This window comes from Mustela nivalis (genome assembly GCF_964662115.1).
Source record: "Mustela nivalis genome assembly, chromosome: 5".
NCBI classification, from domain to species: domain Eukaryota; kingdom Metazoa; phylum Chordata; class Mammalia; order Carnivora; family Mustelidae; genus Mustela; species Mustela nivalis.
Window position 1 is genome coordinate 120,382,536 of NC_139024.1, and position 26,670 is coordinate 120,409,205.

General features: G+C 53.8%; 4 protein-coding genes across 12 annotated transcripts; 2 read left to right on the forward strand and 2 right to left on the reverse strand.

The window, feature by feature from the left end:
• Positions 1–183: 183 nt before the first annotated feature.
• AGPAT1 (1-acylglycerol-3-phosphate O-acyltransferase 1) lies at positions 184–9,286 on the forward strand. 5 transcript variants are annotated; one of them, XM_082732642.1, is made up of 7 exons: positions 184–893; positions 5,997–6,205; positions 6,433–6,566; positions 6,887–7,062; positions 7,225–7,320; positions 7,444–7,516; positions 8,044–9,286. In XM_082732642.1, the coding sequence occupies exons 2-7, from the start codon at positions 6,006–6,008 to the stop codon at positions 8,226–8,228; spliced, it is 864 nt and encodes a 287-aa protein (XP_082588768.1). In that variant the 5' UTR covers positions 184–893; positions 5,997–6,005; the 3' UTR covers positions 8,229–9,286. The 5 variants fall into 5 exon arrangements, with proteins under 5 accessions (XP_082588768.1, XP_082588769.1, XP_082588767.1 ...); XM_082732643.1 differs by lacking the exon at positions 184–893 and adding an exon at positions 920–1,483; XM_082732641.1 differs by lacking the exon at positions 184–893 and adding an exon at positions 1,899–2,209.
• On the reverse strand, positions 9,212–16,754 carry EGFL8 (EGF like domain multiple 8). Of its 3 annotated transcripts, XM_082732625.1 has the most exons (10): positions 16,672–16,754; positions 13,941–13,995; positions 11,312–11,438; positions 10,932–11,054; positions 10,719–10,831; positions 10,529–10,624; positions 10,247–10,417; positions 10,096–10,175; positions 9,859–10,012; positions 9,212–9,586 (listed from the first exon to the last, which is right to left on the reverse strand). In XM_082732625.1, the coding sequence occupies exons 3-10, from the start codon at positions 11,410–11,412 to the stop codon at positions 9,510–9,512; spliced, it is 915 nt and encodes a 304-aa protein (XP_082588751.1). In that variant the 5' UTR covers positions 11,413–11,438; positions 13,941–13,995; positions 16,672–16,754; the 3' UTR covers positions 9,212–9,509. The 3 variants fall into 3 exon arrangements, with proteins under 3 accessions (XP_082588751.1, XP_082588752.1, XP_082588753.1); XM_082732626.1 differs by lacking the exons at positions 13,941–13,995; positions 16,672–16,754 and adding an exon at positions 11,916–12,800; XM_082732627.1 differs by lacking the exons at positions 9,212–9,586; positions 13,941–13,995; positions 16,672–16,754 and having other exon boundaries at positions 9,593–10,012; positions 10,719–10,844; positions 11,312–11,435.
• PPT2 (palmitoyl-protein thioesterase 2) lies at positions 12,926–21,039 on the reverse strand. Of its 3 annotated transcripts, none has more exons than XM_082732609.1 (9): positions 20,954–21,039; positions 18,624–18,839; positions 18,215–18,368; positions 17,675–17,770; positions 17,478–17,585; positions 16,876–16,959; positions 16,672–16,756; positions 13,941–13,995; positions 12,926–13,753 (listed from the first exon to the last, which is right to left on the reverse strand). In XM_082732609.1, the coding sequence occupies exons 1-9, from the start codon at positions 20,972–20,974 to the stop codon at positions 13,610–13,612; spliced, it is 963 nt and encodes a 320-aa protein (XP_082588735.1). In that variant the 5' UTR covers positions 20,975–21,039; the 3' UTR covers positions 12,926–13,609. The 3 variants fall into 3 exon arrangements, with proteins under 3 accessions (XP_082588735.1, XP_082588736.1, XP_082588734.1); XM_082732610.1 differs by lacking the exon at positions 20,954–21,039 and adding an exon at positions 19,750–20,210 and having other exon boundaries at positions 18,624–18,817; XM_082732608.1 differs by lacking the exon at positions 20,954–21,039 and having other exon boundaries at positions 18,624–18,947.
• Positions 21,040–21,453: 414 nt separating this feature from the next.
• Positions 21,454–24,303, forward strand: PRRT1 (proline rich transmembrane protein 1). Its single transcript, XM_082732624.1, has 4 exons — positions 21,454–21,602; positions 22,500–23,038; positions 23,715–23,900; positions 24,042–24,303. The coding sequence occupies exons 1-4, from the start codon at positions 21,584–21,586 to the stop codon at positions 24,216–24,218; spliced, it is 921 nt and encodes a 306-aa protein (XP_082588750.1). The 5' UTR covers positions 21,454–21,583; the 3' UTR covers positions 24,219–24,303.
• The last annotated feature ends 2,367 nt before the right edge of the window (positions 24,304–26,670 follow it).

The following is a 26,670-nucleotide window of genomic DNA, read 5'->3' on the forward strand; positions in this document are numbered from 1 at the left end:
GCCTTCTCTGGTCCCACCCCCTTCTCCTCTATCTTGTCGCCATGGTGACTGCTCTACGATTGGCGGGGTTTAGGGTTCAAAGGCCTTGGCTCGGCCTCATCCGGGTCCTCCGGCTGTGGTCTCTCTAGGCTGATTGGTCAGTTTCTTTCACCCCTGATTGGCCGAGATCGGGAAAGACGGCGAAAAGCTCGGCGGGAGACCAAATGCTCGGGTCGCAAGGTTCAAAATGGCTCCGGCCTCCTTCGGAGGTGACGTAGAGAGCAGAACTTGTGTTCGCCCCTCCCTTTTAGTGAAGAAGGGAGCAGAACGGGGATCAGCTCGTTTGGAGGGTGCGAGCATCGATCTGGGGCGCTGGTGTTAACCCATCTCCTTCGGCTGGAGGACTCAGCCCGCTCCTCCTTAGGTGATTTGCAGAACAGAACTAAGGGCCCACACCTTTCTAATGTGACACAGTATGACAGAGTTGATCCCGACTGCTTTTTAAATCTTAAAAGCAGATAAAGGTCTAGCTCCACCCCTTTGCGAGTAGGGGCCGAAGGGGCGAGGCCCGCCCCTTTTTGGGCGACCGCGGCCGAGTGGGGTTAGGCCCGCCCCTTCCGTCCTGTAATGTGTCCCCCAGAACTGGGGTCTTTCTCCTGGGTTGGACCCCCGGAACTTGGGAATGCCAGAGCTTGGCCTTTTTGTACGAGTTTGGGCCTTTTCTGCAGTCAGTAACCCTCACTGTGGCCCAAGGAGCGGAACTAGATAACAGTCTTCCCACTACCAGTGTTTTTTACATCTATCTCAGGGTGTGTACACTGAAGCAGGGCGAAGCTGTGTCTGGCAGCGGGGACAGAGGCTGAGGGCAGTTCCACACCCAGATACAAGGTCCCACGTGACTCAAGTGAGGCAAGGTGAGAGGCTGGGAGTTTCCTAGAGGAGAGGCGGGAGGTGAAGGTACAGGATGCCTGTATGGGTTTAGGAGAAGAGTTACTGAGAAAGAGGTGGAAACCAAGGAGAGGAGTAATGGAATGAATGATCCTGGTAAAGGGATAATGGAAGTATGGGGAAGAGATCAGGGGCTGAAAAGGGAAGAGATACAGGAGTACACAATTAAGGAGGCATGCTCCTCCCAGAGTAATCTAGCGTTCTTTCTCATTTTTTTTTAAGCAACCTAATGCCCAGTTTCTATTGGAAAAGATGCGCCTAGATTCTATGTTGGGGAGAAGGGCTGTCTCAGCTTCAGTGACTAAGGAGACCGATAGGAAGGAACTAGAAAAGCAAAAGTACTGAGGGTAAAGAGCGTGGGAAGTACAGGGGCAGGGAGAGGGCCTGAGAGTATCCCTTCTCTTTAAAGACCGGAGAGAGGGTTGAAGGAGTGAGCTGGACTGAGGGGAGATGGGGACGGCGGGAGGAGGGCAAAAGTCAGAGACCAGCCAGAGGGCCAGGGAGATGGAGCCGTGGAGAGAAGACGACAGGTGGAGAACTCAGTGACTGGCATATAGTAGGTGCTTGAAAATACCTGGAGTTGAGTGGGGGGGGGGGGGGCAAGAAAGAGGTTTTTGGAGAACAGTTGGAGTTGGAGGGAATAAACAGCGGATAAGGGAGTTAAGGAGAATGAAAGAAACCAAGTGAAATTTCCAGGAAGAGGAGAGCTGATGAAGAAGGAATGGGCCAAAGAAGGAATACAGCACCAAAGGACACACAAGCCATAAGTGCTGAAAGGGAGTTGGAGGAAAAAAAAGATGCAGCTGGAGCCAGAGAGCAGGCCAGAGACGGAGGCCGAGCCCAGCCGAGCTCTCGCAGGGCGGAGCTACCAAGAGGAGACTGGCCGATGCGGGGAGGAGACGCCTGGGTCCCTGGGAGGCGATTGGCAAAACGGGCCGCCCGTCACCGCCCCCTACTTCCTGGCCAGCCCCGGAAACCAGCAGGCGTTGGGGAGGGGTGGGGGGGGGGATAGCGGCAACAGCAGCCCCAGCCCTCAGAGAGACAGCAGGAAGGGAGGGAGGGAGGGAGCTGGGGGGACAACCCCCCCACCATTCCTACCGCAATGGGCCCAGCCTCCCACTCTCACCTCCCCTCCATCGGCCGGGGCTAGGACACCCCCAAATCCTGTGGCCCCCTTGGCACCGACACCCCGACCGAGGCAGAGACACAGCCACCCGCCACCACCGCTGCCGCAGCCTGGCTGGGGAGGGGGCCAGCCCCCCGGGCCCCCCACCCCACTGAGGTGGGGGCGGGAAAGGGATGGGAGGAAGCGGGAGGAGGGTGCTGAGAGGGACTTGGAGGAGGGGATGGGGGAGAGATTGGGTCTGGGAGGCGGACTGGGGAGAGGGTTGCTGGGGAAAGGAGAGGGTCCCCGAGAGGGAGGAGACCCGGTGACCCTGTGAATCTGGGATGGGGGTGTGGATAGAGAGTCCTGAAGAGGGAATTCCTGACATCTTCCCCAATTCCTTTTCCTGCCCTTTGGCCCCACGTGACTCTTAGGGGGCTGTGGCCGGGAGAAGGAGGTTTATTTCCCTCCTTCCCCCAGCAGAATTTGCTTCCTAGGAATGCCCTCAGACACCTCTGTTTCCATCTAGGCACAGGACTTTCTCAGTGGCCATCCACACTGGGCTAGATCCTTACTGACACACAGATGCTTTGTGGGGGGCCATGTTTTCTACATGGAGTCTGTGCCTTTGACATGTTTAATGGCTTATGTGCAGCTAGCTTCTCCCTATACTATCCATGGTTTGTGGAGAAACAATGTGTTATTTTCCATCAGAATTGCCCATTCTCCTCTTATGTCCATGTCTCATGTCCAGTCTTGACATTGTTCAGGTGTGTGAGTTTTTGTATATTGCCATTATGTGGTTTCATGTTTCTTGCACATTTTATGCTTTTGCATGTTTACTTCTGCATGTAAAGATCAAGCCTTGTTTTGGTTCATATTTCGTATATTATGTCCATGATGCTGTCGTATGCGATAACCCTCATGTGTGGGATCCTGTGGTTTAGTGAACTAGTATACACTCCTGTTGTGATCAGGTTGGCCTGTTTGCTGCTTGTGTTTTCCTAGTCAGAGTACACACGACATCTATGCGTGATCCTTTACTTATTTATCATACTTACGCTGATGTGACATGTCCACAGCATCTGTGCTTTTGGTTATACATACTACATAAATTTCATAATTTTATTGGCAGTATATTTTTGTGAGTCATATATATGCACATTAACCCATTTGGCACTCCGTGGTGCTTATTAATCTTGGATATTTCTGCTCCGGAGAGGGTCACTTAATGTCATGTATTAGAGAAAAAGGCGACAAGCCTACATGTCCCCAGAAAACCATCCCCAGATGCCTTACCTTGCTGACCTTCCTGGCCTGTGTCTCTTCACATACATTCTCTCTCCAGTGGCTATGGACAGTCTGTCTTCATGGAGCTCAATGCATCCCACGGAGTCAGCCCTGCTGTGCACATTATCTGTTCCCCACTCTTTTTGCACAGTTGGCATCTTTTTGATGACAGCAGCATCTCTCCCCTGTGGCATGTTAATCCTCATGCTGTATGTTTCTCTTCTGTATGAGATGGGATGCTCCATCTTGATTGTTGGTACTTTCCCTTCAATGTGATGGTATATTGTATGTGCATATTTCAGAATAGGTTATGGTTAGGCTTCTTATGTTCATTGTTTTCTTGGTGACTTATCTTTTCACAGTTAATAGTTCTCGAGAGTGTAGCTATCTGATTCCTGATCATCTCTGTCATTAATTATGGCTGTGTGGGTGTGCACTCAGCATTATAATCTGTTCCACAGATGTTTATTGAGCCACCTCTCTGACTCCTCCTGTCCGGGTTTTGGGAGTGCCTACCCTCAAGCTGCTTACAGACTGGGAAAGGAACAGAAATGCCAGTGAGCAGTTACATACACAGTGGTGTCAAAATCAGTGGTTCTCAGACGTGTGTGTGCACCAGACTCACTTGGAGGGCTTGTTAAAATACAGATTGTTGGGCCCAATGCCCAGAATTTCTGATTCGGGAGATCTGGGATGAGGTCCAAAAATCCGTGTGTCTCTACACTTTGAGATCCAGTGATCAAGATAAAAGTGTAATGAAAACTTAGGCCAGGTGGGGTTCAAGAAGGCTTACAAAGTGTGATGCTGAGCTGTGTGAGGCAAGTGAAGAAGCGGAAGGGCATTCCAGCCAATGGAGCAGCCTGTTCACAGCACAGAAGCATGGAGGATTGTGGTGTGTCTGAGGAACTAGAGTTGAAATGAAAAAGGCCTTTGTGGGGGTGTGGCCGAAAATGGAAAGAGAAGTCAACTTGCCTAAAGGGCCTGTAAACAAGACAGGGAAATGCTCAGATTTGTGTCACAGGAGGATCCCTGATTGCCATGTGGATGACAAATTGGAAAAGCAGAGTTAGGATCCTGTTGCAAATACTCCACAGGAGAAATACTGGACCAGACTTAACAGGGGCAGCGGGATAGAACAGCTCAGAGCCTACAGCTGTAGAGTTGGCAGATTTTCCTGTTTTTCTAGGGTCTATTAGCCTTCACTGATTGGCAATGGACTTACCTTTGAACATAGACTTTCTTGTCATTGGAAGGGAGTGCCTGTAGTCTTGCTGGGAGTGACAGGTTAACACCATTTCGTGATTTCTGACCCTGCCCCCAACAGTGGGGCAGAGTGGAGGAAGGAGGAAGAGCCTAGAAGGCAGGTTCTGTGTGCCTGCCTACACCTCTTCCTCCTGAACTCTGTCCTCTCCCAGAGAAGGTGATATGATGTGTCTTTTACTCTCTGCCCTCCTTTTTTTTCCCCCACTTAGTCAGGACTTAAATATTGTATCTGCCTGACCAGGTTGCCTGCAGTGTCCCAGGAAGAGGGGGGAAGAGGGCAGAAGGATTTGTTTGCCTGACTGTGGAGGGAGGATTAATAGATGGTAGCTACTCCTGGTATGTCCATGGGTTTATCTGGGAATGGGAAGGGGGGATGGGGGAGGCTGCCTTAGCGGAGAGGGGATTTTCTAGTTATGCATTTACTACATTCCTTCATTTGTTACTGGGCGTGACTTGAAGTTAGCCTTCTGGTGTGAGCGGGTCAGTCTTTGTGTTTGCATTAGTGACAGAGCCTTTATGCTTGCCAGTGCGCTCTTGAGAATGTCTGTGGGTGTTTTGTCCCTTAACCGTATCTGCTGTGTGTACACCTATGTGTGTACATACGAGCAGCAGCGTAACTGTGTTGGGAATACAAGCTGCTTGGGTTTAAACTAGGAAGTGCTTCTTAGGAGCCGTATCATCTCAGGTAAGGTATTTAACCTCTCCTATAAAATGTAAATTGTGTGGTTCATATTTAAGGGTTTAACGTAGTCTGTAGTTCAGTGCTAATCCAACAGAGAAATATAATGCAAGCAACATGTAATTTTTAATTTTCTGGTAGATACATGAAAAAAGGGAAAAAGTAACAAGGGGAATTTAATTTTAATAGTATGTTCTACTGAACCCAGTATTCTGAAAGGTTAAAATTTCAAAGTGTAATCACTACAAAAGATTATTATGGGATATTTTACATTGATTTTTATTCAAAGTCTTTGAAATCTAATGTATATTTTACACTTCCAGCACATCTCAGTTCAAACGAGGCTATTTCAAGTGCTCAGCAGCCGTATGTGGCTGGTGGCTACCCTATCAGTTAGCCCTAAAACCTTACCAACTACAGGTGTTAGTTACTGCTGTTATTAATGTCCTCTTATCATATATCTGAGTTGTGGATGTCCATGTCTCATGTCTCTTGTCCTTGTGAATATTTCTGGAGCCTTCCAGGAGAGGGGTGGGAGAGCAGTCTTGAGCTCCTGTCCTCCCCACCCCCATCGTAGAGCGGCTTCCCTCCGCAGGTTTTGATTGGAGCCCTGACCCCATCCTATGTCTCTGGCCTTTGTCCTCATAGCTCCCCAAACCCTGCCTTCTGTGCCCTACACGCCTCACTCCCCTCCAGGACCAGGCCCACTGTCCCTTGCCCTGTCCCCTGCAGGTGGCCAGAATGGAGCTGTGGCCGGGGGTATGGACTGTGCTGCTGCTGCTGCTCCTGCTGCTGCTCTTCCTGCTGCCCGCCCTGTGGTTCTGCAGCCCCAGTGCCAAATACTTCTTCAAGATGGCCTTCTACAATGGCTGGATTCTCTTCCTGGCTGTTCTCGCCATCCCTGTGTGTGCTGTGCGAGGACGCAACGTTGAGAACATGAAGTGAGGGCCAGGGGATTTGGGGTGATGAGAGAACCTAAGAGTGAGAAGTGAGCAGTGGATGGGGAGGATGTTGGGTGTGTAGGGAAAGCAGAGAGCGCCCAGGGACAGGGAAGGGGAGAACACTGCAAAGATGCCCTGAAAGACAGTGGGTGGGATGGGGGAACTGAGTGAGGCATGCAGACGGGTATCAGTGGTTCCTGCTAGAACCCCTTGCCATGACCCCACAGGATCTTGCGCCTGATGCTGCTCCACATCAAATACCTGTATGGGATCCGAGTGGAGGTGCGTGGGGCTCACCACTTCCCTCCCTCACAGCCCTACGTCGTGGTCTCCAACCACCAGAGCTCACTCGACCTGCTTGGTGAGATCCTTCTCAGGGCACACCTCCCCCAGCCATGCCCTTCCTCCTTCCCCAGAATCTCCTCCTCTAGGGGTCCTCACCTCCCCTGCATCTGAACTTTGCCCCCTGGCTCCCTTCTCCCCTTACCCCCCCCCCCCCCCCCCCCCCCCCCCCCCGCACAAACAGGCTAATATATGTTTAATCACCTCTTCCTCCACTCAGGTCTTCCTGGCCCCTCCCCTCAGTCTCCTTTTCCCTTTATCTCCAGTCCTTAGTAGCTGAGACCTGCTTTCCATGACACTTTGCCTCCTTTGGCCTTCACCCTTCACCTTTTACCCTAGGGATGATGGAGGTACTGCCAGGCCGCTGTGTGCCCATTGCCAAGCGTGAGCTGCTGTGGGCTGGCTCTGCTGGGCTGGCATGCTGGCTGGCAGGAGTCATCTTCATTGACCGGAAGCGCACAGGGGATGCCATCAGTGTCATGTCTGAAGTTGCCCAGACCCTGCTCACCCAGGATGTGAGTCCCCCTGTGGAAAAGGAGGGCCGGGGGCATTGTGGAGCAGAGCAGTTGTAAATAAGCTGAGACGCAGGGCCATGGGGCCTCAGAGGTCTCATTACAGCGTCACAACCATATTCTGACCCCTCTGTGTATGTCTTCTTAACCCTCTATCTTCCCCAGGTGCGGGTCTGGGTTTTTCCTGAGGGCACAAGAAACCACAATGGCTCCATGCTGCCCTTCAAACGTGGCGCCTTCCACCTTGCAGTCCAAGCCCAGGTAATTACTACTTCCCCTTCTGCTATGGAGCCCCCAGCTTTCACCATCCCTTTCTTTGTTGGCAGTGGCTTGTCATGGGGCTTTGAAAGGAACTGTGGGCTGTCTGCTTTTCCCTTTCCCCAGGTTCCCATTGTCCCCATAGTCATGTCCTCCTATCAAGACTTCTATTGCAAGAAGGAGCGCCGCTTCACTTCGGGTGAGGGCCCTGAGTAGACGTGGGGCTGGGGGTGGCCAGAAGGACCATGGATGAGAGAGGCTAGAAGGGTGTCCCCACCAGGGAGGAAGATGGGTTAGTGTCAGAACTGAGATGCCCAAAGGATCATCCAGTGTGACCACACATCAACCAATAAATATTTAAGCACCCACCATACCCTGCTACGTGGGTAACACTTGGTCCCTCCTAGAGGGGCTGTTACTGTCCAGTGGGAGAAATAGGCCTGTGTGTGCGAGGCTGTAGTAACACTTGGCAGTAAAGGCTAAACTGAGACAATGGGGGCTGAAAGGGTGCTGTTGAGGTGTCTGGACCCCAGGGGGTTGGAAAAGGCTTTGTGCAGGAGGGTCTCAGAGCACCAAGTAGCTGGCAAGCAGAGGGGCAGTTGTCCAGGGTAGGGAGAACTGAACTGAAAAGTTGGGGAGGGAGTAGCAAGAGAGCTCAGAAACTGTGCCCCACCTGTGGGCAAAGGCCTAGGTATACAGGCCATGATGGTGCTCACCCCCTCCCAGGGCGATGTCAGGTACGGGTGCTGCCCCCAGTGCCTACAGAAGGGCTGACACCAGACGACGTCCCAGCTCTGGCTGACAGAGTCCGACACTCCATGCTCACCGTTTTCCGGGAAATCTCCACTGATGGCCGGGGCGGTGGTGACTATCTGAAGAAGTCTGGAGGGGTGGGCGAGGCCCAGCTCTGAACTCCCCTCCCATCTCCCCCCACCTTGCTCCCACACCTACCAGCCCACTGTGCCCTGAAGCAGGGCCAAGCCCTCTTCCTTGTTTCTCCTCTCCCCACTGTTCCCCTCTTTGGAATCTTCAACTTCTGAAGTGAATGTGGATACAGCACCACTCCTTGCCCCTTCCCAGCTCCCCACTCCCATATACTCTCCTGCCTTGGTGCATTCTCCACTCTGACCCCCCACCCACCTCCTGTGCCATTTTGTCTGCGGGATGGTTGCCTCCCCATCTCTAGTGGCTCACCTACACGAGGGTGTGAACACACCATCCTTTCCCCAGTGGACATTTTTCCTTTGTGATCTTCTCTCCCTCTCCACCCCACATTGGCCAGTGGACTCATCCATTCTGTTGACCAGTACCCTCCCACAGGTCCACAGATTCAGTGGACTTCTCCATTTGTGTGGACTCCTCACACTGTGGCTGGAAGCAATGCCTGGAACATTCCTGGCTTATCCTGGGAACACTCTTCAGCACCCTCACACTCCCTCCCATGGAGCCTCCTGTCAGTGGAGGCTGGACTTTTCTCACATAGAGGCCTCATCCTGCCCATACCCAGGTGCCCAGGGGTGAGCCTACTCCTAGATGCCAGTTTGGTCTCCACATTTCTGCTTCCCCCTGTCCCTGTGGTACGGTTCTTTAGTGGTCCTGGCCCCAATCCAGTCCCCCGCAGCCCTGCTGTACCATTCTAACCACACACAAGGGAAGAGGCAGACATCAGGTGCTGCATTCACTTCTGCTCCCTGGGGAGTTGGGGAAAGGAACTGAACCCTGGCTGGAGGGGCTGGGAGGGCTTTTAATTTATTTCTCTTTCTTTTGAGGCTTTCCCTCTCTGAGCCAGTTTTCATTTCCTCCCGTGGCATTAACCACTCCTGCCTCCCACCCCAGACCTGTGCCCACAAACTGGAGAGGTGGGCTGGGAGCAAAAGGAGAGGGCGGGACCCAGTTTTGCGTGGTTGGTTTTTATTAATTATCTGGATAACAGCAAGAAACCGAGAATAAAGACTGAGAGAGAGAGAGATCTGGGCACTTTCTGGCTGCATTTGTGAAGGCATTAAAGTGGTTCTCACCCAAGCAACCTTACCCCAGCCAGAAGACTCGGGTGGGCCCAAGGCATCCATCATCCCCCACTTCCTCAGCTCTGGAAGTTTCCATCACTCACTGCTCCTTAGTGGCAGATAACCTTATCTGCACTTCCCCACCTGGCCATCCCAGATGATTAGTGGGGCCAGTTTCTGTATAAATTAGGGGACCCGGGCTCTGGAGAGGTTCCTTTTCAGCCGTCTGAGGCCTGGGCCCAGGCTGTTGTCCTCACAGGAGCCTGATGAATGACAAGGAAGCAAGCAGACACACTGGCTGCAGACTTCTGGGGCTGCCAGGGCACTGGAGAGACTCTCATCCAACAATAAGTCATTTGGGGACAGGGTACCAAAAAGGGTCAAGTATGGCTATCTAGGGACAGTGTGGGGAGACTTAAGTGTTGGGAAAGGGCTTGGGGAAAAGAGAAGGTTGAACTACAGAAAGGTATCTGGGACAGCTGGGGGCATCTACTGGCTGATGGGGGTTCAAGCAGAGAGGGGCAGGAGGACTCACAGGCGCCCAGCCTCTCCTCCAGCAGCAGCACCTGGTCACTCAGAGACTCTATCCTGTCACTGCGGCCCCACAGCTCTGCCACCTTTTCCGGCTGTAGCTCTTCAGGGGGCATGGGCAGCACAGCCCGGACCCAGGCCCCCGCCTGACCAGCCCACTACAAAGGAAGGGACACCTCAAGTGTTGGGGGCGGGGTGGGGTGCACCCTGCTGGGAGGGCCTGGCCCACACCACCACTCACCTGCTCCAGCTGCTCCAGGCGCCCTCGCAGCGCCCGAATCTCCTGCCTCAAGTCATGCTTGTCATGTTCAGCTTCCCGAACTGAAAATAAACAGTGTCACCTACAGCCCAGTTGAGCCTGGGCCCTTGCTGCCACCTCTACTCCCACTCACCTGCCACGCTGAGGATGCTGGCACCGGTTGGCGGCTCCAGGACACCCTCTGCGCAAGTGCGCCGGTCCTGCCCCAGCACCAGACCTTGGGGACAGCCGCAGGTGAAGCTGCCTGCCGTGTTCACACAGTGGTGCGAGCAGAGGGTGATGCCAGTCCTACATTCATCCACGTCTAGTTAAGGGAAAGAGAGGGCTAAAGGATGGGGGCAAGCTGGCGCCTTGAGGGTGGTGAGGTCCTGACACCACTGGGGGGTGGGGGTGGGGATGGGGAGGGACCACTCACCCACATGACAGTGCTTCCCACCCCAGCCTGGGGCGCACTCGCACTGCTCTGGCCTGACACAGATGCCTCGGTTCAGACAGGGCTTGGCGCAGATGGCTGTGGGTGCAGAAGGGTGGTTCAAAACAGGACAGCCCACCTCTCCAGCCCCCCAGCTCGCTCCGTCCCCAGGCCTGGGAATACCCAGTCTCACCTTCGTCACAGGTGAGCGCCCCTGGATGTCGCTTCTTCCAGCCCTGGCAGCACACAATGTGGGTCTGCTGTACCTCTCTCCTCACCTCCCTCCATGCCACTTGGTATGTGGTCCTAGAACACAGGCCTGGCTCTGAACATTGGTTTATGGGCTTTGGTCTGGGTTCCTGAAGTTCCGGAAAAACCAGCAGGGTCCAGGCTCCCCAGCCCTCACCTGTAGGTGCTGCAGATGCGCCGTCCATTGCACACAGTGAGGTAGGGCTTATATACTGGCTGGCTGTAGGACTCGTTGTAGTGGAGGGGGACCACCAGCATCTGCTTGGAGCAGACCCCCTGACTGCACCCAGGCCAGGGAAGGTGAGAATACTGAGTGGGCCAGGCCCTAGGGGGCCAGGAATCCCACTCTCCTCAAGACTCCACTGAGCACCCCCCTCCAGAGGACTGCCTCACCCCCCGCTTCTCCCCTTCTAAATGTCACTGTTTTGCCCCCTGTTGAAGTGCCACCACCACCACCACCACCACCCCCCCGCTGTTGAAGTGCCACTCGCAAGTTTCCTGAAGACCTTACACCTGCCCTGTGCCATCTGTCATCACCTCTCTTTGAGGGATCCGCCCTTGGCCCCCTGGGCTGACATCAGTAGCAGGAGGAATGACAGTCCGCCGAAGACAGTGTACAGCTCATTCCTGGACCCCATGGTTCTCCTTGACTCCAAACTGCAGGCTGTGGGCAAGAAGAGGTTAATGGAGGCACTTTCCCTCTCCTATAAGCGCTCCAGCTCCAGCCCCTCCGGGAGTAGAGAGCAGACTGCCGGTGCCCTCTAAGGGAGTCAGCACATTCATCTGTACATACTTGCACTAGCCATCAGGATTGTCACTTTTAACATGACCCCTTCGTTCAGCACACCTGGTCCCCGAAGCATCATGCAAGGGTACACCCCGACACACTCCCTCCACCCCCTCTACACTACAGTTAACTCTCCCCGAGGACCCTCCTATCTGTAACAGGTCCTCTTGTACATTTTTCTATCTTCGAAGCCTCAGAGAGGCACCATTACATCCTCTCACCCTGTACCCAAAACCAGGCACCTAGAAATTGCACCTTAAATACATCCCTACTACCTCCCACACCATCATCCCTCACACAACACTCCCCAACTCACACTCATTCTAAGGCTATTCCCCATTACAATCTCCCCACCTGTCTTTCCCACTCTCCCGGAGACTTCAAGCAGACCAGCCTCAGCAGCAGCAGCTCAGACTGGTGGGCGGGTTAGGCAGGCTGGGAAGGAGAGGAGGGGCCAGGCCAGACAGAATGCTCCCATTCTTGCCCCCTCCCACAAGCCTTCAGAGTTCCTGCTTCATCTGCTCAGTGGTATCCAAGTCCCACTACCCTCACCACCATCCCAGCAAAGGGGCCCCTAGAAGTAAATTTCCAACCCTTTGAGACCTTATTTCTAGACTTCCCAAATCAGCAGAGGGTACTGGCTCTGTACCACCACCAGTACCTCTGGTCCTTGCCACATCCTTCAACCCAACACAGACTTGGGGAGAACTGAGGGGGCAGGGAGAGAGAACGGGCAGAGAAAAGCATGGTCAGGTCATGGGAGAAGAGGCAAGAACAGCTGAAGAAAGAAAGGAGGGCAAGTCATTACAAAAGGCCAAGAGGGGGTGGACAGCCCAGGGCACTAAGGGGAAATTGCCTCCCCTTTCTTGATGACATTTGTTAGGGCCTGGGGGGGGGGAGCAGAATTGAGTCAGCCACCGCCCCCCATGCAAGACTAGACAGGGCCCTATTGTCGCCACCAAAATTCCTTCTTTCAAGGAAGAGGCGGCTCATTGTCCAGCCCCTCACCCAACTGTGGCCTACAAAGGTCAAAAAGGGGCGCAACAAATGCCCACCCTGACCCTTAGCTCCCTTGTCTAGCCTGGGGGTGGCAGGCGCATTCCACCCATGAGGCTGGGGCACAAACCACTGGAGCTCTGGGCTCAGCCCCCCAAGCTTAGGCTGGGACAGGAAGAGAATTGTCCTCTGCAGGAAAGAACCCACAGAGAATCAGGAACCCACACAGAATGGGCATTTAGAGAGCGGAAACACCAAGGGGAGTCCCACCCCAGACCAGGCATCCGGGCACCCAGACCTCAGGCCCTCCATCCCCACCCTCCTTGGGGAGCCAGATCCCCCTTACCTGGAAATGAGCCAAGCCACACTGAGGAAATGGAACTTTATTTCCATTAATACAGGGTTAACACCCACTCAATGGTAGCTAAAAGAGGGGCTGGGGCCTCAAAGAAACTAGGCTCCCGGGGGTACCCCAACACTGAACGTAGGGACTGGGGGATCCCCAAACCTGAGATGGGCCTCACAGGCCATAGATATTCCCCAACACTGACATTTCAAGAACAGAACTGTCCCCATAGGGGAGCCTCAGAACCCCACTCTCATGGGTAGTCCTTCCTGGGAGTTGGGAGAGCTGAGGAAAAGGGAACATGGGGAGAAGAGAAGCTAAAAATGACCTGAGTGGCCTAGAAGGAGACCCCTGTAGTGGGCAGGGGCTGGGTTCTCCTTCGGTAACAGCCAGAGACGGAGGGTCGGCGGTGGCAGCAGCAACAACAGCAGGAGCAGCCACAAGTTAAAAACCTGGTTTCTCTCTTCCCAACCTTGGGCTTGGGAAGCTGAGAGAGCACGGAGCAAACCCCAGACATGAGCTGGGGGAACACCAGGATTTGTCATGTACAGAGAAGAGGAGGAAGGGGTCGTGGGAGCCCTGGTTGGTGCGGGCAGTGTGGGAACAATGGGGTGGTCCCAGGCACATCAGAGCCTGACATTTGCCTTCCAAGGCCACCTCTTGGTTTCTGGGCTGGGGAGTTCCCGGGGCATCTCTGAGGACATCCTCAGGAGAGCCAGGGTTCAATGCAGGTCTCATAAAGCGTACGGTTGGAGTGCCAGGCCGTGTGGGCGATCCCAGCCATCGGACACCTTACTATGGCTCCCCGGGCCAAGAGTGTCTTCAACCCAAAAGAATCCCGCAGATAAACCTTCAAGGTGGGCAAAGGGTCACAGCAGACAGACAGATGAAGAAACAAAATGAGTTCCTGCTGGTGTCCTGGGTCCCCTCTCCCCACAGGGTGAACCCTTCCGCACTCAGGGGTCGGTGGGCAGGGAGGGCTACAGACTGAGGTGGGACAGAGCATGAAGAAAGGGGACACAATCCCGGGGGCTCACCGGTTGCTCCTCCATCTCCAAGACCGTCTCATTGGCGTCATAGAAACCAAAGAAGCTACAAAGAGATTGAGGGTGGGCAGAGGAGGTTATTAGGAATGCTGGAGAAAATCAAGGTAGGCTAGGGGACTTCAGGAACTCATGGCCACAAGACACTCAAAATACTTAACTGGGTATCATGTGCCTCACGAGGTGATACACTGAAACTATAGCAAGGCTTCTGCAGAGTCCCATCAAAAATGTGTGACCTGAACCTACTCCTGAGGAAACAGCCAACAAACCCTGAGGGACATTCTACAAAATGTCTGGACCACACTCCTCAAAAATTTCGATGTCAGAGACAAAGACTGAGGAAGTAGTCCAGAAAAAAAAAAAAAAGAGAGAGACTAAAGAGCTCTGCAAGTAAATGCGACTTGTGATCCCAGGATGGATCTTGCAATGAATCCCCCCCCCCAATAAGGACAACTGGAAAATACCTGAATCAGGTCTATAGAGTAGCCTAGCCATGTTAAGTTCCTGACTTTGATCACGGTATTGTGGCTACATAAGGAATGTCCTGTGCATAGCAGACAGACAGACATACTGCAGTGTTAGGGATAAAGAGACCTCATGTCTACAACCTATTCTCAAACAGTTCACAAACATAACTATACCCTGTATCTGTATAGAGAACAGAGGAGGGCAGAAACATGGTAAAATGTTAACATTTAGAAAATCTAAATGAAGAATACATTAATATTGCTTTTGTAATACTTTATTAACTTATTAAGTATGAAATGATTCCCAAATATAAAGAATAAAAAGGTCTTAAGATTCTCAGAAGCAGTATTTAACTGGCATGGGCCGTGAAAGGGCACTGGCCATGACAAACAAAGGATGATAGTATTTAAAGTCCAATAGTTTACAGGAGCAAAGAGAGGCCACTCGCCTGGTTCTAGAGCACCAACAAAGGCTTCCAAGTGAGGACTCTCCCTTAGGGAAGGCTGTTCCCTAGGCAAATGAAGAGCAGGAGCCAAGGTACAGAAGTGAGGCCCAGCTGGGTGCTGTGGGGAGCTGGGCTGGAGGCCGAGAGGCCATGCTGAGTTGGGCTGGAGGCCAGGAGGCCATATATTTCACCAGGTGTAGGAGAACAGCAGGGGCACACAGACCTGGGTTTGAACTCCAGCTCTGCCGCACACTCCCAAGCATGTGTGGCTGAGCGTATTATTCTCTTTGTCCCATATAAGAATACTTCCTTTGCAGAGAGGAAGTGAAACCCCGTGGTTAGATCAGATAGCCTGACTTCACAAGTTACTGACTCTATGAGGATTAAATAAGGTTTATTTGAGAAGTACTTGGAATAGTGCCTTGACATGTAAAACATGCCATGTAATTGTGAACTATTACTATCTTCACAGGGTTGTGGAGGTAAAATGAGAAAAAACAAATCCCATCCCATGGGAGTCCCATGACTCCTTCACTTAAAACCCTCCAAGGCCTTCCCATATCACTCAAAATAAAAAGTCAAGGGCCATGGTTGCCAAGAGCTGGGGCGGGGGGTGGGGGAAAGCAGGGATGGGGAGTTCATGTTTAATGGCTATGGAGTTACAGTTTGGGGAAAAAAAAAGTTTTAGAGATGGATGGTGGTGATGGTTACACAAGAATGTCAATGTGCTTAATGCCACTGAAGTGTACTTAAAACAGTAACTTTTATGTTCTGTATATTTTAGGGGGGAAAAAAATCAAGGCCTGACTGCCCTACAAAGGCTGAACATCACTGGATCCCTACTGCCCCTTTCATCTCCTCTCCCGCCCTCCCCAGCTCCCTGCACTCTAACCACATGACCTCCTTATTCCTCACACCTGCCCCAGGACCTCTATAGATGCTACTCCTTTCCCTGAGTCATCCCCCCTCCCCACACACCACCACCAGATTTTTCCACAGCTCCTTCCTTCACTTCAAGTTTCTACTCAAATTGCAACTCTTCCAGGACCTGTCTGGCCATCATCTGACACAGGCTCCAGTTATCGTCTAATCCCTTCCCCTGCCTTGTCTTATTACCACCTGACATTTACATTTATTACATTTCCTATACTACCAGATCGTAAGCTACGTAATAGCAGGGACTTCTCTCTCATTTACCCCTGCATCCCAGTGGCCCAGAACAGTGCCTGGGCATACATACAGTGCTCAATACATATTCATTAAGGACTAAGTAGCTTACGTGACATTTTAGATCACTCATGATGGGCAAGAGGTCCATACATAGCACAATGGAGCCCCAGATTTTCCTGAGATACAGGATGGAGGGGACAGGGCTGAAGGCTATTACAGAAGTCCAGATATGTAAAACAGGTGGGAGAAAACATAAAATGGCATGGAACTATACACATCCTACCAATGACAACTTCCTGGTTTTGATACTGCGCTAGAGTTATATAAGATGCAATCGTGGGGGGAACCGGGCGAAGGATACATACCCAGGACCTCTCTACACTATCTTTGCAGCTTTCTATGAATCTGCAATTATCTGAAAGCTAAAAGTTTTTACAAGGCAAGGGTTTAGGGATAGAGAGGAAGCATAGTCTGGAGGACGTAGCAACTGGCTGGATACAAGTTGAGGGATGATGATTCCCCGTTTTGGTCTCCAGTGACAAGATATGTGGAGGGTGAGACATGCAGGCCTGAGATAAATATTACTGGGGGCTGGGGGATGTCCTTAGCCAATCTTCAGGCCACACAGTCCCTTATTACCTAGACTGCCAGGGGGTAATAACACCATCATCAGGACCCCCAATCAGCACCAGGCGGCCCACACGAAGAAAGTTCTTCCTCCATGCTGAAGAGTGGGAAGAAAAGAGCTTGCATCAGTCACAGGGGTCAGGCCCTGTTGGAGAGGCAAACATAGGGGGTCAGAGGGGCAGAAAACGGGACCCAGGTAGGAGCCTAGGGTCTCACCAGTGGCATTGGGATGATCTCTTTCCCCATTAATCAGGGCCAGGAAGCTGCTGGCATTGAGGTATAAGTCATCATGGTGGGGGTCTAGGTACAAAGAGCAGTTAGAAAGACAGTCAGAGAAGCAGGGAAAAGAGGCAAGACCAGATGCTGAAAGGCCAATCAGGGGACTACAATGATAGACAAGGTGACTACTAAGAGTAGCAATAATAGTAATTGTGAACAAGAGAGCAAACACCTTTATCCAGCACCTAGGATGCCAGGTACTGTTCAAAGTATATTACGTATATTACATGTTAATTTCTTTAATCTTTACAACCCCCTATAGGGTAGATATTATATTAATATTTTACAGATACAGAAAACAGTCACAACCAAATATTTACTATCTGGCCCTTTAGAGAAAAAATTTACTGACCCCTGCCCCAGACTAACTCTGAAGCAGTAAGGTAATACACAGAAAGTGTTCTCAATAGCGCCTAGTCACACAGTTATCTTCAGCATCGCTGAAGTTATCTTCAGCATTACTGTTGGTTATGGTACAAGGGGGAGCAGCAGACCCTACCCCCCCAGGGTGCCCCTCCAGTTTGGCATCCCCTATTCACCGTGCCAGTAGTTGCAGATGGAGAATTCTTGGCCCCAGGGGCTGTAGCAGATCCGGTAGAGGTTAGACCTCATGGAGGTAGGGAAGAGCCACTTCAAATAGTCCGTATCTGGCAAGAGAACAGCAGAATCCAGTGGCCCCAAACTTCTGTGTCCCCAAAACTCATAGCCCTCTCAGGAGCCCACCATCCCCACTCACCTCCATACTGTCCCATTTGTGGAGAGGAGAGAGAGATGAAAGAATCCACGTTGTGCTCCTCCATGACGGACAGCAGTGCCCGGCACACCAGGCCCCCTGGAGGCAGAATGCCACGAGGCTGGGACTTAGGTACAGCCAGGTCAACAGCCTCCCCACATGCCACTGCCCCCAGCGTGTCCATAAGAAGAGTGAAGCCCAGAGAAAGCAGGCACACCTTGTAGCAAAAAGTTGTATGTCGTGAGAGTAACAGAGCCAGAATTAGATTTCTGGGTCTCCCAACTCTACCTGTAGGGTGCTTTTTACTCTTTCCTTATCCCTTATGTCCAAGAACCATGGGTAATGGCAAAAGGGGGCAGCAGCATGGGGAGCCTCCCTCCCACTGAGGACACAGAGATAAGACCCAGGTGCTGAGGGAAGTCAGAAAAGTAGGGCTCTGGCTAGGAACAACCAGGTTCAGAAAAGGGGACACCAGGAAGTGTCCCTCAGGTAAGGATCAAGCCTCAGATAGGGCTTAGAAGTTGGGAGGGGGAGTGCACCTACCCTGCGAATAGCAGATGAGATGCACCCCTTCAGGGGCCTCTGCCATGATGGGGGCCACAGCCTCTCCAAACCCTTGCACCTGTTCCCACAAGGGTCGCAAGCTCTCTCTTCCATCGAAGAGATCGAGCACAGTCACCACAGTCCCAGGGTGTGTCTGTGGGAAGGGGGCAATGCTGCAACAGGGGATGGACTATGAAGCCCCTCCACACCGCCCCCTGGCCAGCGTCCACATGCCTATGGCGCCCTGCAATGAGAACCAGAGATCTCGTCCTCCGACTCTCCCAACGCCAGCACCAGCTCCTCTAGGAACTGAGCAGGCCCGGAAGCGCAGGCTTTCAGTTCCCCATTCTCCTTCCCCCGTCACTACAGTCGCCTCCAGCGCCCCACAACCGAGTGTCCCTTGCCAGACCTCGTTGATGTATTCCAGCAGGTGGCGGAAGCTGTATGAGCTGTCAAAGAGCCCGTGTACCACGATGACCGGTTTGTAGGAAGCGCGATGGGGCGCAGGGGCTGCTGGCAGCAGCAGCGGCGGCAGGAACGGCAACAGGAGCAGGATCCCCGCCGGGGGGAGCCGCAGCCCTCTGAGGCCCAGCATGCTCCCGCCTGAGAATGGGGCGATGAGGGCCTGTGAGAGAGATGACAACACGCTCTCCCCTCGGAGCAGACGCCCGGCCATCAAGATCCCCCCCAACCGTGCTCACACTAGGTTCAGGTCACAAAATAGCCTACTTTGAACTTACTTCAGGACTGTAGGGAAACACACCCCCCTACACGCACCGACGCACACCCGAAACCCCGCCCCCAATTCAGCCGGAACTCAGTCCCTGGGCCCAGGGTCTTCCTAACGCATCATGCCAGCCATGCACGACCCTGGCTTTTGCAAGACCCCTGAGCAGCAGCGCAGGCTCCTGGAGAATGCAAGCTCCCACCTGGCCTACGTCCGTGAGCCTGGCTCCGCCTGCTGTTTACTTCTCCCTAGACTGGAACCCGCGGGGGGGTGGGGATGAGGGGAAGGGTGTAAGGACAGCGCGCGCTGGGGAATGACGGATGGGAGAGGGGAGGCTGCTAGGGGTCGCGCTTCGCCGTCACGTCCGGGGCTTTCCCTGGCAACCGTGTCGGCGTCCCCTGAAACGCAAGCCCGGACCGGAGGGGCAATGGAACATTCCACTGCATTCCGGGAGCGGGGGATGAAGTAGGCAGACCGATCCATTTAGGCCGGTGGGGAGAGGAAGAAGCGGCAAACATATCCTGGGAATCTAGAGAAGGCCGGTCCAGGCCCTGCTGCACCAGCGAGCCGAGGGTCCGATTTCTTGCCCTTGATTCGCCCCACTTCCCAATTCAGGCGTCCTGCTCCGCTGCGGAACATGAAATTCTCCCTCCCCCGGGGTGGGGGTGCGGGAGAGGGCGCTGGGGAACAGACTGGGGAAAGGCAGTCCTCCGCATTTCGACCTACGCCGGATCCGGGCTGAAGCCAGCCCAGGCGGACCCCTCCCCACCCCTACCCGCCAGCCGCCGGCCCCAGGTCAGCGCCTTACAACTGTTCATTATGAAGTGCGTGTAGTGCCCTTGTCTTCAGGGACGCGAAGAGTCCTCGAGGCCCCTCGAGCTAAAAGTGCTGGCTGACCCAGTTTCTCCCGGCCTACTCAACTCCGCTCCCGGTATACGACCCACCTCCAAGGGGCGGAGGGCCCCTGGGGCAGCGCTGACTCACGCTAGCGTGGTTCCCATGTCTTTCAACTTGAGGGACCCCCCCCCCCCCGTCTGCCCCTGGCTGGGAGCTCTAGTGGGCGGCTTGCGACGCAGACCCTCGCACCGCATCCGGACTTCCACGCTCCAGGTGTCCTGCACCTCCGCCCGCGACCCCTTCCCGATACCTAGGTGGGCTTTTACTTAGCATTTAAAAGCGTTCCCCTTCAGGAAAAAGGATTTCGAAGCTTGTCTGAGTCCCTCCCTCTAGTCACAAGGTCTTTGCAAGTCTAAAGTTTCTCAATAAAACTGACGTGTGCCGAGAGGTGTGTGATGTGAGGACGGGGTGGCGGTAGGGGGTCAGGAGCTCACGCGAACGCGAACGCGAAACTAGAACGACCAGTTCGGGGCCCTGACCTAAATGTCAGGAGCCTGGGACTGGTCCAAGCGAGGGCTTCAGCTCTGTAGCCTCGGCTTGGACGCGGAGGGGAAGGACACAGCCGGAGAAGGCGACTGCCTCAGTGGGGGGATGGGGAATACTAATCTGAAGGTGGAGGCAGGGGAGGGTTAATGATTCCCCGACTGTGCTTTTGCAAAAAGCCCAAGTCCTATAAATCCCGGTAGACTGCCTACCTTCACCTTCCCTCTCCTTGTAAGCGCTCACAAGATACAATGAAGAAATAAAAGCCCGCAATTACAGCTGTGCTCCAACCTCCCCCCACCCCCCACCACATACACTCCTATCGATTCAGGAGGTGGCTTTGCGTCTTGGCAGGGGTGGTGGGTGGGTGGGATCTGAACACTGATGTGCCCAGAAACTCTAAGAAGCCCAATTATCGAAGAGGGAAAGGGAAACCAAACACATACTCCCAAAATGGAGTTGCCAGAAATGAGCTGATCCACCCCCTCCTCCCAAAGTGCTGAGCTCCTTCACTCTGGAGAAAAAGGTGTCTCTGCATCCCCCCAGCTTCCTCTCTGTCTGCCAACCCTCAGTCCCCCAGCCACAGGCCCAGCGGCTGCTGAACCACTGTAGACCGAAGCCCCCCACTTTACCTGCAGTTCACCCCAGGCCATAACCCTGGGAACTCTTCAAGCCATCGCAGGTCTCAACTCTGCAGTTCTCTCTCATATACAATTACCTTTCCTAAAGTGGGGGAAAGTAGAGCTAAGGATTTGGAGGAAGATCCTGAGAATTTGTGGGGACTCTGAGGGAAGCTGAGGAGGGGGGCCCCTGACTAGGGTGAACGAGATCCGGTGGGGACTGGGGTACTGAATCCACTGAGCACCTGCTCACTTCCTCCCACAATATAATCACTACAGCCAGTCTTAGATGGGAAGACTCTAGAGAATTCTCCCTCCCTCCTTCCTTCCCTTAGTCCCACCCGCCTCGCCTGGTCTTGCTTGCCTCCCGGTTTCCATGACAACTCCAAGGGAGCCCAAACTGGGGGCTTGAATACCAGGGTGAGAGGAGGAGAGACAGAGTGAGGGTACCTCAGAAACTGTCCCCCTCCCTCTTCTCGGTCCCTTTAAGCTCCCCCCCCCCTCTCTCTCCGCCCCCCGCCGCTGTCTTCATCTCTCCATCTCTGTGCCGCTGCCGGCTGCGCAATCTGCACACTGAGACTCCGACGCCAGCCAGGGACCCCACTCCCGCTACAGGGACCCTGTCCCAGTGAGACCACAGGCATGTCATCGGAAAAGTCAGGTAAAAAACAACAAAACCTGCCCTTTCCACCATCTCCAGACTCTTCCCCCCCACCATCCTTGGCCCCAACCCTCTACCTCCCTTACCCCTGGGGGGGGGGGTATTCTGTTTCATTCCCCTTCTGTCCAGCTCTCAACCACCATCCCCCTTCTCCTTCTATATCCCTCCCTTCTCTTTCTTTCCTCCCTCCAATCTCAGCCTTGTCCCCTTGCCAACATGGAAAGGGGACAGGTTGAAAGGGTGAGGGAAGTAGAAGAGTGGCCTAGCATCAGCTAGGTACTGCAGGGACAACAGTATTGGGAGTGACAGATGGACAGATGACACTGGCTTGCATGGGGACATGCAGTGGAGATATATAAAGATATGATCAGATAGAGGTTGTTAGGGGAGTAAAACCCAGAAGACCCTTCTTTATCTGCCCTAAAAGAGGTACTGGAATTCCCAGAGGCTAGGCCCCCTTCCCCAGGGCAAAAAGGCAGAGTGGAATATGTCATCCTCCATGTGTTTATACAACTGTTGAATTAAGCACATGTTAACACTGTGTTGCATGTCTACACATGTGCACACACAGGACTAGCTCAGATGGGCAAGTCGGAGGCAGCCATAGCTTTGCTGGCAAGTGAAAGCTCTGGGCACATTACTGAAGACAGAGAAGAGTGGAGGAGAGTTGCGACCTCAAAATCAGATTGAAAAAAGGAAGGGGGGAGGGTAGATGGCCTAGATCCAATCCCTTTCCTGCCCCAAGACCAAGAGATGCCTTCTCACCCATCTCCTCTGTCTCTCCCATTATCTTTCTCCATCCCTGGCCCTCTGTGTCTCCCCCTTATCCCCTTCCTTATCTTTTCTTTGCCTGTCTTGCCTCTGTCCCATACCCTCTCCTCCGATCACCACCCCCAGGCCTCTCAGACTCAGTCCCTCACACCTCTCCACCACCCTATAATGCTCCCCAGCCCCCAGCCGAACCCCCCGCCCCACCCCCACAGGCAGCCCCCTCCTCTCACCACCACCACCACCACCACTACCACCAGTCCGGGACTGCCACCCTCCCGCGCTTAGGGGCAGGCGGCCTGGCTTCTTCCGCGGCCACTGGTCAGCGCGGTCCCTCATCTTCCGCCACTCTGCCGCGGCCACCACACCACGCCCCGCCCGGCCCGGCCGCTGGGGCGCCCCCACCCGGCTGCGCTACCTTGCCCCGCATGCCACCCGACCCTTACCTGCAGGAGACTCGCTTCGAGGGCCCACTGCCCCCGCCGCCGCCAGCCGCCGCCGCTCCGCCTCCGCCGGCGCCCTCTCATACTGCCCAGGCTCCGGGCTTCGTGGTGCCCACGCACACGGGGGCGGTAGGCACGCTGCCACTGGGGGGCTACGTAGCCCCTGGCTACCCCTTACAGCTGCAGCCTTGCACTGCCTATGTGCCGGTCTACCCGGTGGGCACGGTGAGTACAGGGTGGACAGGGGCCCGGGAGGAAGGTGTGGGGACACATTGCGGGGTAGGGGTGGGGGCTGGTGGGATAGAGAAACAGAGCCAGGGGACGGGGCAGGTTCCTAAGACAAGCCCTAGAGAGAGGAAGGACTGAGGAAAGCCTTGGGAATGTGTGTGTGGTGTATGTGGGTTGCAGGTGGGGGCGGGGGGGTGGGTGTCTGGCAGTCAGTTGGGGTCAGAGATCAGGGTCTGGGAAGGGGAACGGAGCACAGAAGTCCAGAGGAGGTTCAAAAGAGTGAAAGGAGAGAGGGGGAGAAGAAATGGAATCCCAGGACCAAGGAGGAGAAGGGAAAAGAAACCTGGAACTGACTGATTAAGGAAGGCCAGGCAGATATTTGGGGAGAAGAAACAAGGTCTGGAGTGAGCCAAGACAGCACTGGTATGGCCATTCCTTATGGGGAGGGAATGTGGAGACCACTAAGAACATAGGGCAATCACAGCAATGACGAAAAAAGGAGTCTACAAGGAATTTATGGGTGTCATGGAAGGGTAGTGGATGATAAGTTCTTTTGAGAATCAACGTCCAAGAATGGTGCTTTAAAAACCACTCTGCCAGACGCAGAATGTTGGTGGGCTGGGAGAGGATGGGAATGACGTCCTGTCCTCTCCCTGCAACCTTCCTTCCACAGCCCTATGCAGGCGGTACCCCGGGGGGAACAGGAGTAACCTCCACGCTCCCCCCGCCGCCCCAGGGCCCAGGGTTGGCCCTGCTGGAGCCGAGGCGCCCGCCGCACGACTACATGCCCATCGCGGTGCTGACCACCATCTGCTGCTTCTGGCCTACGGGCATCATCGCCATCTTCAAGGCAGTGCAGGTGGAAGGGGAGTCGAGGGCGGCATCTGGGAAAGACAGCCTCACTCGGGTTTTCCTATTCTAACGGAGTGCGGGATGTTCAGGGGAGCATCTCAGAAGGAACAGCGGCTCTGATCCTCTTCCTTCCGCCCTTCCCCCGCAGGTACGCACGGCCTTGGCCCGCGGAGACATGGTGTCTGCCGAGATCGCTTCACGCGAGGCCCGGAACTTCTCCTTCATCTCCCTGGCGGTGGGCATTGCAGCCATGGTGCTCTGTACTATCCTCACCGTAGTCATCATCATCGCCGCGCAGCACCACGAGAACTACTGGGATCCGTAAGGGCTCACCCGGCCCGGCCCCACCCTGCGCCCCTCAACTTCCCGAGCGCGTTCTGCAGCCACGCCGCGGATCCAGTGGGTGCCCCGCACACCTGCGGATCCAGTGGGTGCCCCGCACACCTGCCTCTGGGGCCACCAAATTTCGATACAACCTAAACTCGGCCTCCACGGAACTTCTCGCCTTGAGGGCACGCTCCGAATCCAGTTCCTCAGGAACCCCGGAAAAAAACCCACCCCCAGAAATGCCACTTCCCGGGATCCCCGCCAGATGCCCGGCCCTCAGTCACTCCAGTCCCCCGCCTCTAAATGCAGCGCCCCCAGCCGAGCTCCCTCGGTCTCCGCTCCCCAGCCGGAGACAGGTTCCCAAAGCCCCGCCTCCTCTATAGGCTCCGCCCCGGATCTGACAAAACCCCGCCTCCAGGTCGGCAGGCTCCGCCTTCTTTTCCGTCCCCGCGGGGTGATTCAGTCCAGTGATTGGTTTGTGGCGCTAGGTCTCCCGGACAGACTGACAGACTCTTCCCCTTCTCCCCGCGCAGGGGGCCTAGCCCGGGGTAGCCACGCCCTCACGCTTTCTCATCTTTTCGTAGTACAGTTTTGTCTCCTCCACCCCGGTCTCTTGCTATTTTCTTGCTAATCCCAGCACCTCTACTTTTGGTATTTTTGGAATGAGATTTGGGAGGTTCCCAGTTTAGGACCTTTCACCCCGGGATGACGAAAGTTCCCGTTCTCTGTAAATATTCCCTTCCACCTATCCCAACCAGTGGGCAGCTGGGCAGAAGGTAACCCAGGGTACATACTTCGTACTTCCCAACGTCAGGAGGAGCCAGTCTGCTCCCCGCTCCCCTTGGCAGTCCCCACGTTGTTCTGATTTGTGTGTGAGTGTGTGTGTGAATTTCTGAAAGAATATTAAAGAGACTAAGTGGATTTATCACCCGCACTTCCGAAGACTGCAGCCTTGCAAAGGCCCTCCTCTTTTGTTTGCCCCTTTTACATCCCCTTAGCTTCCCTTCCAAGGGAAAGAAAGATAAAAGAAAACTGATAGAGACAAAAGTGGACAATGTTCAGAGTGGACAATGTCCACAAACATTCAGATCAGAGCAGAGCCCCAGGGAGGAGGTCACTAGGCTCTCAAAGACACCGGAAAGGCACAAATGTGGGGGCTGGGGGCAGGGGGACATCTCCTTAGGAATCCCACCAGGGTGATCTGGTATGAGGTCCATTCTTGGTGGGGATTTCTTTCCCTAGCATATATTTTCCACTTCCTACTAGACAGGGCTTAGAGCTTTGAAGAGAGAGGATTTACAAGTAGACCCAACTATCTCTCCCCACAACTCCAGGAAATCAGGAGAACAGGACAGACTATTCTGAAGAAGTTGGTCAGGGATTGGTTGACAGGGAAAACATGCCAAATGCCTACAGCTGTTCCTGCCTTCAGGCCAGAGGGTGGCAAACAGCCTGGATTGGAGCCCTGCATGGTTTGTTGTACCTGTATAGGCGAAGGGAACAGAGTGCTATGGGAGGAGGTTATCCAATATTACTGACTGTGTGACTTAAAAGCAACAGAAATTTATTTCTCACAGTTCTGAAGGCTGCAAGTCTGAGCATAGCATAGTTGGGTGAGGGCCCTCTTCTGAGTTACAGACTTGTCATTGTATCCTTACTTGTTGGAAGGGGCAAGAGAGCGCTATAGGGTTTCTTTTATAAGAACACTAATCCTGTTCATGAAAGCGCCACCCTCTTGATCCAAGCACCTCCCAAAGACCCCACCTCCTAATACCATCAACTTGTGCAGTATGATTTCAACATGCAAGTTTTGGAGGGACCACAAACATTCAGATCAGAGCAGAGCCCCAGGGAGGAGGTCGCTAGGCTCTCAAAGTCCAGCTGGACCTAGTTGCCCTCTCCCACCCTGAGGTCAACCAGGAGGCCTCTGGTGGGGGTGGGGCAGTGCATAAACAGTGGACTTGATATCTTCAGCTGTACACCTGCGGCCCAGAGTTCTATGCTGAATTCATGCATTCATACAACGTGTGTCTGCAGGATGCCACAAGATATCTGCTAAAACAACGGATGTGAACACTGACCTCACGGGGTTTATGATCTAGAAGGAAAGCCATGTGTTGAGACAGGAGACACGGAGGAGGATGGGATGGAGTATGGAAGTCATGGGCTCTCCTTTGGACTTTTCAGATTTTATGTTTTGCTCACCAAACAGCTTGAAAAAAGAATTCTTTGCACATTGTTTCCACTTCCTCACCACCTACTCACTACCCCCCTTAAATAAGTATTGTCAGGGATGTGTCTCTGTCTCTCTTTCATACCCACTATTTCTTCACCCTTTTAAAAAAAATTTTAAAGCTTTAAAATGTGCTCTCATTCCCTACTCTACTCAAACCGCTCTCTCATATGTACCCAATGACCAGAAGTTATCAGGAACCCAAATCAGCGGTATT

Bases quoted from the DNA above. Each gene is read 5' to 3' on its own strand.
- AGPAT1 (XM_082732642.1), top strand. From the start codon at position 6,006: ATGGAGCTGTGGCCGGGGGTATGGACTGTGCTGCTGCTGCTGCTCCTG. The intron at 6,567-6,886 runs GTGAGATCCTTC...CTTTTACCCTAG, and splicing joins GAGCTCACTCGACCTGCTTG to GGATGATGGAGGTACTGCCA. The intron at 7,063-7,224 runs GTGAGTCCCCCT...TATCTTCCCCAG, and splicing joins AGACCCTGCTCACCCAGGAT to GTGCGGGTCTGGGTTTTTCC.
- EGFL8 (XM_082732625.1), bottom strand. From the start codon at position 11,412: ATGGGGTCCAGGAATGAGCTGTACACTGTCTTCGGCGGACTGTCATTC. The intron at 10,176-10,246 runs GTGAGTGGGAGT...GTTTATTTTCAG, and splicing joins CAGCATCCTCAGCGTGGCAG to TTCGGGAAGCTGAACATGAC. The intron at 10,013-10,095 runs GTGAGTGGTGGT...CTTCCTTTGTAG, and splicing joins GCCTGGAGCAGCTGGAGCAG to TGGGCTGGTCAGGCGGGGGC.
- PPT2 (XM_082732608.1), bottom strand. From the start codon at position 18,890: ATGGCCGGGCGTCTGCTCCGAGGGGAGAGCGTGTTGTCATCTCTCTCA. The intron at 17,771-18,214 runs GTAGGTGCACTC...TTCTGCCTCCAG, and splicing joins TCTCATCTGCTATTCGCAGG to GGGGCCTGGTGTGCCGGGCA. The intron at 17,586-17,674 runs GTGAGTGGGGAT...TTCTCTTGCCAG, and splicing joins ACAAATGGGACAGTATGGAG to ATACGGACTATTTGAAGTGG.
- PRRT1 (XM_082732624.1), top strand. The intron at 23,039-23,714 runs GTGAGTACAGGG...TTCCTTCCACAG, and splicing joins CGGTCTACCCGGTGGGCACG to CCCTATGCAGGCGGTACCCC. The intron at 23,901-24,041 runs GTGGAAGGGGAG...CTTCCCCCGCAG, and splicing joins CCATCTTCAAGGCAGTGCAG to GTACGCACGGCCTTGGCCCG.